Below are 17,067 nucleotides of genomic sequence, written 5' to 3' on the forward strand. Positions count from 1 at the left end.
AGTTATAATGTACTCGCGTTACTAGCGTTTAATATATGCTCGTATTACTAGCATCCGATAGCTATCGCGATAGAAAGAGAGACGGTATTAGTAATAGACTTATTAGGTTACGCTACTAGGGGAGTCCTTTACTAACGCGATGATTAGGGAGTCCTCTAGCTAACCGCCTTCTACTTAAGGAAGAGTAATATATATAAAGTAAACTATAAGATCTATAATAAGGAGCTCCTAGTAATTATTAAGGCGCTAGATAAATAGGATTACCTATTACGGAGTATTAGTAACTTTACTATCTAGATAGACTATAAAAACTTAGAGTACTTTATAACTAGTAAGCGACTAAATAAGCGTTAAGTCTACTAGGTAGAGAAGCTAAGTTAGTATAACTTCATAATAGCGTACATCCTAGAAAAAGATAATACCTAACTAGACGCGCTATTATAAAGAGAGTAAGACCTACCTACTAACGCGGATAATAGCCGCTTAAAGTACTACTTTACCTAAATACTTAAGCCGTTACCTACTAGCCTTATAATAATAAAGGCTATTTAGGAGGAAGAACTAGTAGAGGAGGATACTATATAGGCATACCCTATTATATTAGGTAGTAATAATACTAGGGCTAAATAGATAACTAATATATAGAGAGAGTTAGTAGGAGAGGATAGAGCTTACTAGGCCCTAAAGATAGTAGTACTTAGTAGGAGTAGAATAGTACTAGTAGAACTCTCTCTTAGTAAGATATTAATATCCGACCTAATAGTAGATAATAAGGGTAACCTTTATTAGCGTAGTTACTTATAGGTGCTAGATTCTAAACCTCTATAAACTAGTATCCTCTAGATAATATATAACTCTCTAGAGGTAATTCACTCTAGTAATAATAAGATAGTATCCTAGCTCTACTATCTTAAGTTATTTTAGCTAAACTATAACGTGTAGGTAAAGCGGTTTAGGCATAATTATAACGTCTACGGAGTGACTAAATTCTAGAGAGACTATAAGTAAGGACTACTCTAACTACTCCTAGTTCTAGATTAATAGTAGTAAGAGGTATCTATGGATTTTATAGGCCCTCTTATAGCTAGTAAGGGGAATACCTATATACTAGTTACTATAGATAGGCTATTAAAGGGTATAATCCTAGAACCCTATCATGATCTAATAGCTAAGGCCGTAGTAACATTATTCCTATAAATATACTACCGGTGCTACGGGTTACCTAAGGCTATTATATTAGACTAGGGTCCGTAGTTCGTAAGTCTTTTATAGGAACGCGTCTATAAACTATTAAAGATTTAGTAGCGTCTCTTAACTAGTTACTACCTAGAAATAGACGGTTAAACTAAGAGAGTAAACGCGGAGGTTAAGCGGATATTAGCCGTGTTAGTTAACTAAGTATAGGACGATTAGGCTAACTACTTACTAGTTATTAAGTTTATGTTAAATAATAGGATGTTAGCTACTATAGGCCTTAGCCTATTCTTCTTATCGTATAGCTATTATGCTAACTCCTTATAAATAAGACTCTTAGAAGGCCCCTAGCGCGTTACTAACCCGTAAACGCTAGTAGTATAAGGTAATACTATTATAGTAAAGATCTAAGAGGCTACCGCCTAGGTAGAAAACGCGATAACTATATTCTAGGTAGCCTATATCATGCTACTACCCTAATATATAGACTAACTAAGTAAGATAGCTACTATCTCGCTTACTATACCTTTTTAGGTTAGTTAGTATAGTAGTATCGGCCCTACTACCTTATAGAGTAAGCGAGATTTATACCTACCTAGAGGTTATTAGTTTAAGTCCTAGTTAAACTACTCTTATAGGTATAAGCTAAATTTAGGTTATCGCTTAGGGGTATGTATATTAGTAAGCAGCGTACTTACGTGATCCGTACGTCCTAGTACGTACTATACTTTTACTACTATACGTATATACCGCGTTCCTATAGCTATTATAGCCTCTATTATACTACCTACTAGTCGGCCTTATCCCCTAACTAGCCTAGTACCTACGCGTTAGCGGACTAGTTCCCTATTAGCGCTAACTCGCGTCTACTTTACGGCTAAACGGGTTAAACGCGAGGACGCGTTCCTCTAAGAAGGAGATAGTATTATACTACTACCCTAATATATAGACTAACTAAGTAAGATAGCTACTATCTTACTTACTATGCCTTTTTAGGTTAGTTAGTATAGTAGTATTAGCCCTACTACCTTATAGCCTAGAAGTAGTAGGTAAACTACTACTATAACGCCTTACCTATATATAAGGTAGGTAATAAAGTTTAGCTAAGCCTTTATAACGTCTCTACGGACTATTCTATTCGGAAACTAGACTACTAGTTAGTAAAGTATACTATAACGTAAGTTATCTTAAATAAGGCCTACTAGTTAGATGTCCTAGGTACTATCTATAACGTCTTTAACATAGACCTACTACGACTAGCATCTAATAACGCCTTACTAAGCTAGGTACGTACGGATTATTAGCTACCTATAGTTATTATTAATAATGAGAACGAGTAGGAGGTAGAGTATATACTAGATAAGCGTTAATATTAAAACTATTAAGAGTTCTTAGTAAAGTAGACCGGGTATATAAGACTAATATAGGAACTAGTATCTACGTTTAAGGATGTAGCGGCCGTTAATAAGTTTAAAGCTAGTTAATAAGTTTAGGTTAGAGGTAAGGAAGCGCCGCTAAATAATAAGTAAATAATAGTAGACCCTAGTAGTAGAACGTCTAATAAGCCCTAGTACTAACTAAATAAGCTACTAGTAGTACTACCTATACCTAGATACTATAGCGCTAGGCTTAGGTAAGTAGACTAGCTAGATTAGGATTCTAACTAATAGGAGGCTACTAGTAATACGTACTAACTACGTAAGCCTACCTATAATAAAGTCTAGAACTACTAAACCCTACTTATACTCTACCTACTATTCTACTAACTCTATAATCCTTATAACCTCATTATCTTACCGCGCTATAGATGCTAATAATAACTACCTATATAACTTACGTAACCGTGTTACTAAACTTAAGAATCCCCCTTCTCTAGTTAACGCTATAGGTCCTATAGCTCCTTCTATTACCCCTATAGACCTAGCCTCTCCTCCTAATAAGGCTAATCCTACTACCTACCCTAATACTTACCCTAGTAACCCCTACTTTAGTGCTACCCTCTATATCCCTCCTATCTTTAGTAATATTACCTACTCTACTAGCGCTAACATCCTACTATTTAGCTAGCTACCTAATAAGTATAAGTCTAGTTAGGGCCTTATCCTCTCTATTAAGTAGTTCTACTACCTAGTCTTTATCCGCGTTAGGAACCTCCCTAACCTAGGCTATATCCTCTATAAGTGCCCTAGTAATAAGGAGTTCTAAGCCCGCCTCATCTCTTATAGCTTTACTAATAAGTAAGCTACTAGTTATAACTATAGTAGCTACCTCTACTTATACCCTTTCCTTACTATTCCCTTTATATAGTAGATTAGTATTATATTTAACGGCGTTTTAGGATAATATAGCTCTAAGGAGGGGGGTATTATTACGGTCTCTAACTATTTACATCCTTAGATAGATCCTACGGTTAAAGTATTAGGCTTAAAGCGCTAATTCTCCGCCTATATACTCGCTTAGATTAGTATTTTAATCCTACTATTATAAGACTAGCTTACTATAACTAATTATTACTATAAGAAAGGAGTTAACTTATATGCCTATATCTTAATCTCCTAATAAGTATAGGACGGATTATAGGAAGTAATAGGTAAGAGTAAGTATTAGATAAGAATAAGCATGCCTTAAAGACTATCCTATAGACTTAGCTACCGTAACCTAATATAAGTAGACTACTTCTACTAAATTATACCTATAAAAAGACCTTAATTACTATAAGAGTATTAAAAAGAACCTAAAAACTCTACTAACTAGATGTTATACTACTACCCTAATATATAGACTAACTAAGTAAGATAGCTACTATCTCGCTTACTATGCCTTTTTAGGTCGGTTAGTATAGTAGTATCGGCCCTACTACCTTATAGAGTAAGTAAGATTTATACCTACCTAGAGGTTATTAGTTTAAGTCCTAGTTAAACTACTCTTATAGGTATAAGCTAAATTTAGGTATTACTTAGGGGTATATATATTAGTAAGCGGCGTACTTACGTAATCCGTACGCCCTAGTATATACCGTACTTTTACTACTATAGGTATATACCGCGTTCCTATAGCTATTATAGCTATTATTACGCTACCTACTAGTCGGCCTTATCCCCTAACTAGCCTAGTACCTACGCGTTAGTAGACTAGTTCCCCTTTAGCGCTAACTTACGTCTACTTCGCGGCTAAACGGGTTAAATATAAGGACGCGTTCCTCTAAGGAGGAGATAGTATCATGCTACTACCCTAATATATAGACTAACTAAGCGAGATAGCTACTATCTTACTTACTATACCTTTTTAGGTTAGTTAGTATAGTAGTATTAGCCCTACTACCTTATAGTAGCTATAGACCTCCTTATATATAAGGTAGGAAGGGGCTATAATAAAGGTTACTATAAGAGATAGGGCTAGAATAGCTATAGAGGATAGTAGATAATAAGGAAGAAAGAGTAGTAGGCTAGACTAATAAACTTATTTATATACTACTAGCTACTAACTCTATACCTATAGGCTATTACCTAGGCGCCTATATATAAACTACATAACTAATAATAAAGAATATAAAGAAAATAGAATTAGGCGTAATACTACTACCTACTATTATAGCCTAACCCTTAGGTCGTAAGTATAATAGCCTACTATAGTGTTAAAGCTCTTATATAATAACCGCGCGCTATAGCATTAAGCTATAAAGGCGCGCTATACTAGTAAGCTACCTCGCTAAGCCGTATCGCTAAGCTATAGCTATAAGCTACCTCTACCCTTATAGGACTCTAAGTACGTATTTAATAACTAAGTCCTATAAGCCCTAGTAGCTAAATAAGTAGTTAAGTCTTAAGAGGCATCTTAGCTTAAATAATGCCTACTTATATAGATAATAGACTATATCTTAACTCCTATTCTCTCGTACTACCTTCCTCTCTCTTTCCTTTTACTTCTTAGAGTATATAGGCTAGAAGAACTACTAGAAGGGATATAAATAAGCGGTTATATAGAATAGTAGCTAGCTATCTTTAATTTCTTATAATTAACTTCTTAAGTAGACTATTAGTCCTTCTTAACCTCTTATCTCTTACCTTCTTACCTTATTATCTTATTATAATTATCTCGTACGAACTACTTATAACTTATTCTCTAAAGTATTACTATCTACCTATTAGGAAGCCTAGCTTATAACACCTATCTATATAATAAACTCTAGCTACTAGGCCTAGGCCGCTCTATACTAGCTACTTAGAGCTAACTAGATAGCTACTCTACTCTAATATATTAGATAACCCTAGAAGAAACTTATTATAATAGACTAGGGATAGCCCTTTTTAAAGGGAGAGGTAGTATAATACTAATACCTATAGACCCTACTAGAGAATAGGGATTAAGGTAGGGCCTAGTAGCTACTAACTAGGACCTAAATAGGGCTATATATATAAGTAAGGATATATATAAAGCCCTCTATAGATAAAACCTTATAAACTAAGGTTTTATCTAATATCTACTCTAAATATATTATTATTACTACTTAATTTAACCCCCTATAGTGCTAAATCTTATAGGTTAGTAGATATTAGTATTATTACTTAATAATCCTATAACTTATAAAAATATAAAAAACCCTAATTATAGTATAACTTATAACTCTTAACCTTCTATCCTAGTACTCTAGGTATAGTACCCCTATAAGGGGGAAGATATAGTTATATAGACCTAGACCTTAGTAAACCTACTTAGCTTAGTAATTATTTAGTATATATATATAAGTATTTAGATTAGTAAACTACTAAAATAATATAAGTAGCTTTTTAACTTAATTTTTACATCATAATCCCTATTAAAATTACTATAGCCCCCGGCCCCGCCGTTACTAGGCCGCCGCCGGGCGGTGAGGCCTGCAAAGTCGTGGCACCGCGACCATTCCAATCGCCACATCGAGAGCACGACGGATGGTTCCGAGCCCTACAGACTCTCGGAATTGGAATTCTGCATGGCCCTACAGCTCTGGCAAACTCCACTATTTGGCTGCTCCATGTCCCGCAGAGTCTCTAGAGCCCATAACTTGTCATATGAGCCACAACTTCTGGCAGCAAGCCTCGCCGTCAGCATCCGTATCTGGACTGGTCGGCAAAGCGAGAGAAGCTCGCCAGGGCAGAGCGAAGATTCCGCAAGCATCGTCGAAACATGCATGTTGTGGTGAAGCTGCTGGCCGAAACAAGAACCTGACATGACCCTGACCAGCGTCGATCGGCCCTCTCGCCGAAATGACCCAACACTTCACTCACCTCCTTTTCCCTCCCACCGCCTACTCAAAAGGACTCCCGCTCTCCCCCGACCCGCGTTACTATGCCCATCACCTCCACGCGACGCAAGCTGCCTTTGCTGCCCACCACCAACGCCCACTGAAGCCGCTCACTTGTTCTTAACACAATCCCGCCCCGAGGCCTCGTACCTTGCTCGTCTCGCCCGCACGTCATCCTCCAACAGCCATCCGCCTCAGGCCCAAGCTTTCCATCTCCCCCGACCCTGATCCTGATCCCCTCCACCGTCGGGTCAGAGCCACCGCCAGAGCGCCTCTTTCAACCCGCCGGTATCCACTCTCTCGCTTTTACAACCTCGAATCTCGCCATGGACAACCAAAGCGCAAGCTCGAGCCCTGACCGCGAGTGGGTGCCCAAGAACCGCCCTCAATCGTATGCGACCCTCCCTCCCCCGGAACCCGCTCCAAGCTGTTGCTAACAACTGCTGCGCAGGACCGTGGCCCAGAACTTCTCCGCCGCTCTCGATGACATCTTCAACCTCAACGGCAAGTTTGACGATGTCGACAAGAATCTCGATCAAAAGTAGGCCACCTATTCTTCGTATCCATCCCGTCCCAACCCCATCCCACACCATCATGCCGTGCCAAACGTACACGTTTCTCCTAAACGTTCCTTGGCATGGCATGGCGACCAAACAAACAAGCGAGCACCCGCCCAAAAAATTTACACTCGCAAGAAGGGAGCAACAACAGCGATGGCTGACAACATTCGCAAAAGGCAGCAAACCCTCGCCACCAAGAACGCCGAGCTCGAAGCCCTCGAGGCACGGCTGCGTGCAGCAGAAGAGCGCCTGAAGCAAGCCCGCGGTGGCCCGGATGACGAGTCTGCCACTCCAAAGGGCAAAGCCGCGCAGTCCAACGGCCAGCCCGCCGCTGCGGATAAGACCGGCAGCTTTGAGAGACCAGCCAGCAAGAAGGGCGTCCAGGCCTAGTCGGAGCATGTCCCTCAAAAATTTCAATGCGCATTGGACGGCCGGCCGATTTTCTAAATGACGATCCTCCTTCTTCCTCTCCCTATATTACAACTACTTCAAGCACGCACGCCTCGCTTTGTCAAGCACGCCGAAATACTATCAGGTGGCAGAATGGACGCGAACGCTGCGTTGGGCGTTTTTTCTTGAGGCGTGGCATGTCGTTACGTGTTGGATGCATCACACACTAACGTTTCCCTCTCCTTCCTTTTCCCCCTCTGTCTTGCTGCAGCGAACAGGTTGAGCCCCCCGGCCACGGCTTTGACTCTGCACCATCACACTCATCACCACCATCACAAGGAAAACTTGTATTGTTCCATCTTTATGTCTCCCCCCCTTTCTTGCTCTTGTTCTTTTTGAGACTATGGGTTTTTTTGCAAAGACGAAACGGGAGAATGACACGAAGGGAGACGACGAAAGCAGGGAGGGCGGGGATGCCAGAGAGAGACACGGAGAGTGAAATTCATGGGAGACCAACTGCAAGCGCGCCAAATTCCTGCAGAGCAAAAGAGAAATCGTGGTATTCGGGAAAAGCATATGCAACAGCTGCTCGTCGCTTGCATGCTTCCTTGCTACGCGACCTGTCCGGTAGCTAGCTAGGTACCTAGCTACCTAGCTAGTAGCGGGCGAAAGGACGAGACCGTTTGTTTGATCAGGTCGATCTCCGCTGTGCGGTTGTTTCACAGGTCTGACGACCCCTCCTCTGTACGCTACCCTTTTTCCTGCTTGCTTTGCCTCACTGCCTCTGCAGACGCAACCTAACCCTCTTGTACTGTCGCTCGACCATGTCGCAAGAAAGGAGAGGAGGGCAGGATAGAGGGGAATGACGTGTTGATTTTCTTTCCAGCAGTCCAGTCTCTTCTTGCTCTCCGCTGCTGTCACTCAAAGACGCATGTTTGCATGTATGTATGTACTTCTTTCCATGTTGGCTCAAGCTGTCTGTCTGTCTGGCTTGCTCCCCCCCCCCCCCCCCCCCCCCCCCCCCCCGGCACGCGTGGAATAGATTACCTAGTTAGCTGCATGTACATTACCCCAAGGCTGGAAGGAACCGATGCGAGGAGGCTGCTGCTGCTGCTGCTACAGTACTGCTGCTGCGTCTCGACGTTTCTTCCGCCTGAAAGCCTTAATGCCACACCCTCCCTGCTCACGTTGTTTGATGCCAAATGTCACTTGGGTGTTGGAGAAGAACCGGCAATACTGCCCATGCAAATTGGTCATATTGTGAGATCATTTATTACCTAACTCGCGCTGCCCTGCTCCTCGGCGGTGGCAGCGGTCACTAGAGACGGACTGTGAGCCCTGCAGAAGAGTGCGTGGTGCCTCAGGCTACCTTGGGTTCGTGTGTTGGTAGACAGGTACCGTATGTTTAGGGTTGGTTGGGTGAGGCTGCGCCTGATCCGCCGCCCGCCGCGCGCCTCCCGCTTCCCCGCTCTCAGCCCCCCTTCCCTGCCTCTCCCTCTCTCCCTCTTTTTTGAGTCCGTTCTAAAATCACACCCTGGCTATAACGTCGACATGTGCTTCCGCGCGGGGCCAAGCGATGTTTTGGGGGCATTGGACCGTTGGTGTTTCTGTCATGTTTCTATGATGTGAAGTGTATGGCTCCACAGCTGTTTGGAGACGAGAACCAAAGCAGGCAGGCAGGCAGGCCACACTCCCACGTGCTCCCCAGTACCTCGTGGACTGCTACTCTTGCTCGCTGCTTCGCATCCAGCGGATGCAGATGGCGGATGCGGCGGCCCGACTGACTGACTGCCTGGCCGGTTGGCTTGACCTCCTCCTTGCACCGCGCTGGCAATGCCTGATGGTCTACTACCACTCCCCTCACCATTGCTCGCGCCGGGCTGAGCTGGACACGACGAGGTTGGGTTGGAGGTTGGCGCTGAGTCGGGCTGGACTGTGGACTGGCTGGTTGACTCGGGCTGTGGCGATGCTCGACACTGCGCAAGAGAGGAGGCTAGAGTTCGAGCTGAGACAAGAGTGACTGGAGAATGATGTTCTGTGATCTAGGGTTTAGACGGCGTGGCATCGGGCGAATGTGATGACTGTTTTCTTCTACTTTGTTTCGCACGTGTAGGCGTATTGGAGATGGAGCGCTTGGTGCGGCTCTCGTCGTCTGGTCTAGCCATTGGGCAGTAGAACGTCGGCGAGCAATGGCTGGATTGATAGCTCTTTGGGTGTTCACGCTCGCTGTTCCCTGCGTTTCTTATGCGTCTTTTTCTCTTGTGGCTCTCTGTGACAAGCTCGTGGGTCGTGCGGAAAATAACTCTTGATGTTCCGTTGTAAACTCGGACTCTATCCGTCGTAGACGAAGGAGCTTGTAGATGCGGCTGCAATATAGTACTCCCAGACGGAAGATCCCCTCTCTGTCGCTTTTCATGTATCATGAATAACATGACCAGCAGGACAGGCGAGCTTGTTCTCTTCAACGCCCGTTCAAGGGAATTGGGGTTTCCCCGCGCCAGCTGAACAACCGTACCCAAAACAAGCCTGGTCAACAGGACCTGGCTATTTTCCCCGGCGGCGGCTTGGGCCAGGCTCAGTCCACACTGACAGGCTCAGGTCTGTGAGAAAAGAGCACCTTGAACTTGACGATTTCCACCACCTCCAGCTCTTCTGGGCCATCAACGTCCATGGCAGCACCGTCGTCTGTAGTCGTCCTGCGGCGAATCACCGCCAGCGGCTTCGGCAGCTTCTTCACCTCGCCCGTCAGTCGCTGATGCCGGCCCACATACAGATGCACGCGCTTCATCCATGCGGTATCGGAGCTGTCAGCGTGCGGGTCGAAGAGCGGGAAGACCAGCTTTCCAATCGGCGTGTGCTCGGGCTGTTGCCCGCCATGTCTGGGCGCCGTCTCGCCCTCTTGAACGTTGATTGTGCCTTGGATTTCGAGAATTGCCAAGCCTGAAGGAGTTTGGAGCAACGATGGCAGCGGGTTTTCGTTGCGGTTTGGCTGCGTCGGTTTGGGATGGAGCGGAATCGAGGGCATGGTGTGATTATGCGTCTTCGACGTGAAAGATTGACTTGGAAATTTTGTCGTGCATGGAGGCACGTAGCTGACACGGGCATATAAGACCTTGGTGCGTCCGGGGGGGGGGGGGGGGGGGGGGGGGGGGGGGGGGGGGGGGGGGGGGGGGGGGGGGGGGGGGGGGGGGGGGGGGGGTCGGCTGAAATGAAATCTTGGGAATGAAACAGTTTCGCGGCTGCTGACATAGTTCGAAGACGGCTTGCAAGGTGGAATTGTTTTAAGTCTTGCACTGTTTCTCCCAGGGAAGGTGTATTATCTAAAAACTTGGTTTTGTCTTAGTGAGTTAAGCTCAAAACAATTTTCTCTAGAGAGCATTTGTTTCGCTGAGAGTTCTAGAGGTTTGATGCGGTAGCCCTGTGAAATCTGGCTTACTAGTGCCGTCTTGAAACCACCACTAACACCACCAGTTTATTAACATTGAAATTAGTCAAGTATTTAGTCAAGTAAGGCGAATATTACACGCGCGGCTTTTGTAAGCATGGCGGTGGTGCTGCGTAGGCCTGTGCTGCGGGTGGGCAGACGGGTGGGTAGGCTGGCGCGCTGGCTAGGGGGAGGGCGCCTATAGGGCCCCGGGTCTAAGCCTACTAAATACGTAAATTACTATCTTCTAACACTACTTAGGGCTACTAATAAGGGCTAACCCATGTAATATAATTTCATACTAAACACGTCTTACTACCTCAGCCCATTTCGTGAAGATTAATCATAGCGCCCTTAGGATTCTAAACTGTTTTACCAGCTAAACCACCTTGAGTCAATCTCAATACACTCTTAACGCCTCACGCACCAAGGGCAGACGTGACTTCCAGCCCTCCCATGGGGCCCGTGCGCTGCATGATGCCTCGGTGCCTTTTCATTCCGCCATCCGCCCCTCTCAACCAACAACCAACTTCCAACAAACCTTTCTGCGACTCGCTCGCGGCGTGGATCGGGATGCCCAAAGTGAAACTCGGGGACTCAAAGCAACGAGCTTATCATGCGTCGATTTCCGCCCCGGATACATCCTAAATCTGAGCGCGGCGAGTCGCAGAAAGAGATCAAGCCGATGGCCTCCCTGTCCACTCCAACTCTAAAGCTTCTGGAAGTGCTGCCTCTTCAAGCTCAATCTTGAGCTTGGACTGATGCAATTCCTTATTTAGCTTCGCCCTCGGTCACGGGTGGAGGACATTGGACGACGCCTCGCTACTGGCCTTGGCGCTCACCAATTGCCTCTCTGATCTCCGAGGACATGAACATTTGAAGATTTGCTGAAGGTCAATAGTTTCACAATTTGAAGTCGGACACGTAGGATGAGAAGGCAAGCATTGAGCAGGACCAACCCCAAGGCTCCGAGTGCCGACTAAAACTGGCCACTGAATGGCTGCATCCGAAATCGTCTGGAACAATCGGCACTGTTAATCGCTGATGAAGCATAACTGTGTTCAAAGCACCAAAATAGCAGCTGCAGACGACGCCTGCCACGTCTGTGATAGTCAGCGTTTATGTTCTCGTATTCGACTGGGGAAAACTAACAGTGAACCACCGCCAGGCTGGTGAGGGTACTTTTTGTACCACAACTTTTGCCCTATTGCTCACCACGCCGCTCCATCTCGTCGTGGAATCCCACTCATTCTTTCAGTGTCCCTCTCTGCTGCACGCGAAAAGGATACCTCTAAAAGACCGTCTCGAAAAGGATTCAAAACTCAATTGTGACCTATACGCCGCCATCTCAACCAGGCCGGGCATGGTCAACACAATACGGGTATAAATCACAATGGAATGGACAAACAACACACCGAGTTCCCCACACAACCAAACACAGCCAGAAATAAATCCATTTGGACGCCCCCTTTCTCCTCTCGAGCATACCATCGCGCCCGTCGCCAGGCCCGACTCGGCGTACTTTGCGTCGCCGCTCTCGCCCATCGAATATGACCGAAACGACAAGCAGCGGCACCACTTTGACTCGGGGCACGCAGAAAGAGGGGAGCAGGGGCAGGACAGGCGATCCAGACGCCCCCCAGTCCGCTTCTGCGGCTGCATCGAGCCCGTCTTTTGGGCCATCCTCATCTGTGCCGTTTTGCTCGTCATCACGGCCATTGTAGTTGGCGCGGTGCTTACGGGCATCGCCAAGTGAGCGGGAGCGACGAGGCCATCTTTTTGCCTGAAGGACGATTTATAACGGAGAAGACAATGAGCTCTGCTGTCTTGGTCGATGTCGTCGAGTTTAGCTTTCAGTGTCGACTTTGAGAGAGGCGTTGTGGAGTCTCGCTCTAAAAAAAAAAAAAAAAAAAAAAAAAAAAGAGAGAGAAAACAACGAACACCCAAAGGTCTCGTACCATAATGGACGCCTCCTACATATAATCATATCGAACCACCACTGCACATCACCAAAATAATCACAAACAAAGGACGTCTCTCCCTTCTCTCCCATCCCTACGGACCCTCGAACTACAACCCTCAAACAACAACGGCGTACAGGTCCCGGACGGCGCGATGCAATACTGGTTCCATATATCTTTCTTTCCCTTTCCATCCTATAGGTGTCATGTCACACACTCTGTCGTTTTCGTTCGTTGAGATACCATCGCTCGAGCCGTAGCAGTGGGGAGTAAAGGAGGACGACGAGTGGATGTAGATGCCAACGACCTGGCGTCGGCGGCGGCTGCTGCTGCTGCTGCTGCTGCCCAGTAGGTACTGAATGAGAAGAAAATCTTAATTCTCAGGTCGTTCTGCTCCACCTTTCTCCTCCAGTCTGATGATTTATGTGTGCAAGAGTTGCGATTGGTTTGTGTGCGATGCAGAATGGCACCTTATCGTCCTCTCTCAATGCGCGCTCACCATTTCTTCATCCTACTTGACTTGATACTGCACTCTCCATCTACCCAGGTCAAAAGCTCGCAGTATCGCAACAGTCGACATTGCGAAGAGTCAGTCCATCTAAGCACGCGTCTTCTGATAGTAGACAGAGCAACGGGAGTCAAAAATGCCCAAAGCACATCCATCCCATCATTGCGCGGCAAATTAGGCTCGTATAAACGTGCAACCAAAGCTAAACACACAGGAAGAATAAACAGGTCCTATGTGGGTACAAACCACAAACAAACAATCATTAACACTTCCACTTTCTCTCATTCCCAGTCCCATCTCCTCTCCACTCCCTTGTCAACAATCTCAACCCACGTCAATCAAAAAACAGCGCGCCTCAAACATCCGTCTTCAGCAACAGCACCTCAGCACAACTGCTCGGAACCTCGTACGCGCCGACGACATTCATGAGCCAGAAGAGCTGCGGCGCGCCGTGCCACCAATCGCAGACTGCAAGGGACGACCGTCCCACTGTTAGCACTGGTTGTCATGTGCTTGCCTGCACTCGACCGCGCTAATTCGCCTATACGAGGGTCCGGTGGTTGTACAAGGGGGAGCATGGTGCAGCGCGCATGCGTGCATGCATACATGCAGGTTTTGTGCGTGACGATGGATTGTAGACGACTACCAAACACGCGGGGAAGCGAGGGAGAGAGAAGGGAGTGCTCAACGGCTGCGGCAACGGGGGCCGAGAGAAAATTTTTTTGTTCGTTGTGAGACGCGGAGGCGCCGATGTGAAGAGGAGGGAGTAAGGCAAGGTAGTGGACAGGGCATGTGACGGCGAGGACTGTGATGGAAGACGAAGGTTGATCCGTAAAGGTAAAGTAAAGGCCTGTGAGAGGAGCAAGAGATCAGAAAAGAGGAGCGAAAAGTCGACATACCCATCCAGCCCGCAAACTGCGTCAAATTGTACACCAGCCCCTGCTCGCCATACACGAAGCCCTGGTCACCGAGGCCAGCCTGAACAATGACCGTCGACCACTTCGCATACGGCTCATACCCCAGCCGCAAGCCCCAGGGGAAACTACCATCACCAAGGTCATCATCGGTCAGACAAGAGCTTCCACAAAGACAAGGAATTAATAAAGATGCACAGTGAAGGAAGGTGTCTCACTCGTTGCCAAAATCAAACTCCAACTGCCCACCCGGCGCCGTCTCCGGCACCGACTCATTCAGGAAAGCCTTCGCGCCGAGCGTCTCGTTGGCCACGAAGACGACGTCGCTCAGCCCGGCCCCCGTGTGGTACGTCGACAGGTACAGCCCGCTGTAGGCCGACTTGGTCGTGTCGTTCTGGTCCGCCAGGCGCGTTTGCAGGCGGAACTCGGGCCCGTTGGGTGCGAAATCCGGAAATTGGCGAGGGCTTAGGTCGTTGTTGCTCTTGTCTGTGTGGAGCGAATTGGGCGATGGTAGGGCGAGGGATAGGCTGGGTAGGGTGGTGGATAGGAGGGTTGAGATCTTCATGGTTGCTTTCTTCGTTTTCGGTGTGCGCGTAGGGTGTAGAAAACAGAGTTGATTGTGAGTCTCGTGGTAGGTAAGGTGTTGATGATGGAAGAAGGGAGAGATGTATGCTTTTAAGGGCTGCGAGCAAGTGGTACGGGAAAGCGCGATATTGCCTTGCCGGTCAAAAGGTGACGCTCATAATGAATCCTAAACAAAGAAGGAGCGGACTCGAGTCTACAAGTGACACTGCGGATGGAGTCATGCCATGGAAAAGCTCGTACCTTGATCGTGTGTCCTACCTGAACCCGTACGCTGGTACGCTATAACCACTTAATTGGAATAGCGAAGGACAGTAGGACGCATTCTTGCGTGACATTGGGAGACGTTTGTTCTTCCCATCGTATCCATCTTGCCATGAAATTGCTGATTCCCTGAACCGAGCTGTTGCAGTCTTCCAAATGAAATACATTGCCTTCGATTGCATGGCACAGCCCACTTGAGAAGATCTCAAACTCCCAGTCCAAATCTTTGCATTTTCAAATCACTCACACCAAATCGGGGTACAAAGTCTCGTGTTTTTGCTCGAACCATTCTCGCGCGCTCGCTCGCTTGCTGATTATTGCTCGCTGATTTGCCTATTTACGTGTCATCCATCTCATCTAGAGTCGTGCAAAAAGTTTTTGGGCCAATAGGGCCACCGTAAGCCGTACGCCGTATCCAATCAAGTAGCGGAGTACTTAACCAGCAACCTTGTAAATGGCCTCTGCGAGTCTCTTGACGTTGCCGCTCGTGATGCCAGCGACGGAGATGCGGCCGTCCTTGGTCGCGTAGACAGAGTGCTCCTTGGCAAGCTTGTCCATCTGCTCGGCCGAAAGGCCAGTGTAGGCAAACATGCCAATCTGGCTGGTGATGTGGCTCCAGTCGTGCTTGGAGCCGAGCTTCTCCAGGTTGTCCTTGAGCAGGGCGCGCATCTTGATGATGCGGTCAGCCATGCCCTTGACCTCGCCGAGCCACTGCTTGTTGAGCGCAGCATCGTTGAGGACCGTCGAAGCAATGCGAGCACCGTGGATGGGAGGGTTAGAGTAGAGCGGGCGGACAAGAATCTTGATCTGGGAGTCGACGCGCTTCTTTTCCTCTGCAGACTCGGTGACGAGAGAGAAGGCACCGACACGCTCACCATAGAGACCCTGAAGCACTGTTAGAAAAGTTGCGACTACCCCTGGAATAAACATACCATGTTCTTGGCAAAGGACTGGCACAGAGCGGGTAGGTGACCCTGGTCGATGAAGTAGCGCAGCGCAAAGGCATCCTTGACGGTGTCACCGCTGGCGAAGCCCTGGTAAGCCATGTCGAAGAAGGGGAAGTGATCGCCGGCCTTGACGGCGTCACTAATGGCCTTCCACTGCTCCGGGGTAGGGTCGACGCCAGTGGGGTTGTGGGCGCACGCGTGGAGCAGGACGATGCTGTTCTTGGGCATCTTCTTGATATCCTCAATCATTCCCTCAAAGTCAAGGCCAATGGTGTCCTTGTTGTAGTAGCGGTACTTTTCGACCTTGAGGCCCGAGTCGCTGAAGACGGCATTGTGGTTGGCCCATGAGGGCGTGGGGATGTAGATCGTCTTGGCGTGCGGGTAGTGACGCTGGAGGAAAGCGCCGCCAATGCGGAGGGCTCCAGTGCCAGAGATGGACTGGGTGATGACGATACGGCCTTCCTTGAGAGGCTTCGAGTCTTCACCATAGGCAAGACGGGCGGCGGCGGCAGTGAACTCGGGGACACCGGTGATGCCTGCGTACTCCTTGTTCAGGTTGGAGTCGACGACGTGCTTCTCGGCCGCCTTGACAGAGGGCAAGACATAGGGTTTGGCGCTGTCATCGCGGTAGGCGCCGACTCCTGGACCATTGTTAGCTCTGACGCCCAAGACAAAAGTGAAGGCCAGAGCTCCAATGTGATAGAGTTTGGCAATGGTCAAGACGCACCCAGGTTAATCTTCTCCGGGTGGCTGTCAGCCTTGAAGGCTTCGGTGATGCCCAGAATAGCGTCAGGAGGACCTTGAGGCACCTTGCTCCAGGCCGAAGCTGCGCGGACGGCGGAGACGGCGGTGATGCGACGAGCGGCAATGTGCCTGACGGCGGCACGGGAAGAAATCATGATGAAGATGCAAGGACAATTGATGTGTCGAGGTAAGTAAGGAAGGAGATGAGTGGGGAGAGTGGATGCGATGATGGTGGTCTGAGTTGGTTATTTACCTGGTACCCCAGAAGACGTTAACCAGGGTCTGACTGTTAGTGCTA

At 47.4% G+C, this 17,067-nt stretch overlaps 4 protein-coding genes across 4 annotated transcripts; 1 reads left to right on the forward strand and 3 right to left on the reverse strand.

The window, feature by feature from the left end:
- Positions 1 to 6,801: 6,801 nt before the first annotated feature.
- Positions 6,802 to 7,425, forward strand: IWZ02DRAFT_489575 (uncharacterized protein; the record flags this gene model as incomplete). Its single annotated transcript, XM_066769585.1, has 3 exons — positions 6,802 to 6,866; positions 6,927 to 7,016; positions 7,212 to 7,425. The coding sequence occupies 3 exons, from the start codon at positions 6,802 to 6,804 to the stop codon at positions 7,423 to 7,425; spliced, it is 369 nt and encodes a 122-aa protein (XP_066623761.1).
- Positions 7,426 to 9,722: 2,297 nt separating this feature from the next.
- IWZ02DRAFT_229480 (chromosome transmission fidelity protein 8) lies at positions 9,723 to 10,554 on the reverse strand. Its single transcript, XM_066762931.1, has one exon. It carries the CDS (start codon positions 10,448 to 10,450, stop codon positions 10,001 to 10,003), a length of 450 nt encoding a protein of 149 aa, XP_066623762.1. The 5' UTR covers positions 10,451 to 10,554; the 3' UTR covers positions 9,723 to 10,000.
- A 3,119-nt stretch (positions 10,555 to 13,673) lies between these two features.
- Positions 13,674 to 14,797, reverse strand: IWZ02DRAFT_489578 (uncharacterized protein; the record flags this gene model as incomplete). Its single annotated transcript, XM_066769586.1, has 3 exons — positions 13,674 to 13,786; positions 14,218 to 14,396; positions 14,451 to 14,797. The coding sequence occupies 3 exons, from the start codon at positions 14,795 to 14,797 to the stop codon at positions 13,674 to 13,676; spliced, it is 639 nt and encodes a 212-aa protein (XP_066623763.1).
- A 716-nt stretch (positions 14,798 to 15,513) lies between these two features.
- Positions 15,514 to 16,924, reverse strand: IWZ02DRAFT_432136 (mitochondrial aspartate aminotransferase-like protein; the record flags this gene model as incomplete). The annotated part of the gene is made up of 3 exons (XM_066766198.1): positions 15,514 to 15,963; positions 16,011 to 16,714; positions 16,753 to 16,924. The coding sequence occupies 3 exons, from the start codon at positions 16,922 to 16,924 to the stop codon at positions 15,514 to 15,516; spliced, it is 1,326 nt and encodes a 441-aa protein (XP_066623764.1).
- Positions 16,925 to 17,067: the final 143 nt, after the last annotated feature.

This window comes from Phyllosticta citriasiana, assembly GCF_038021145.1.
Source record: "Phyllosticta citriasiana strain CBS 120426 chromosome Unknown IWZ02scaffold_5, whole genome shotgun sequence".
Lineage (NCBI taxonomy): Eukaryota > Fungi > Ascomycota > Dothideomycetes > Botryosphaeriales > Phyllostictaceae > Phyllosticta > Phyllosticta citriasiana.

Coding starts and splice junctions, on each gene's coding strand:
- IWZ02DRAFT_229480 (XM_066762931.1), bottom strand. CDS start 10,450: ATGCCCTCGATTCCGCTCCATCCCAAACCGACGCAGCCAAACCGCAAC.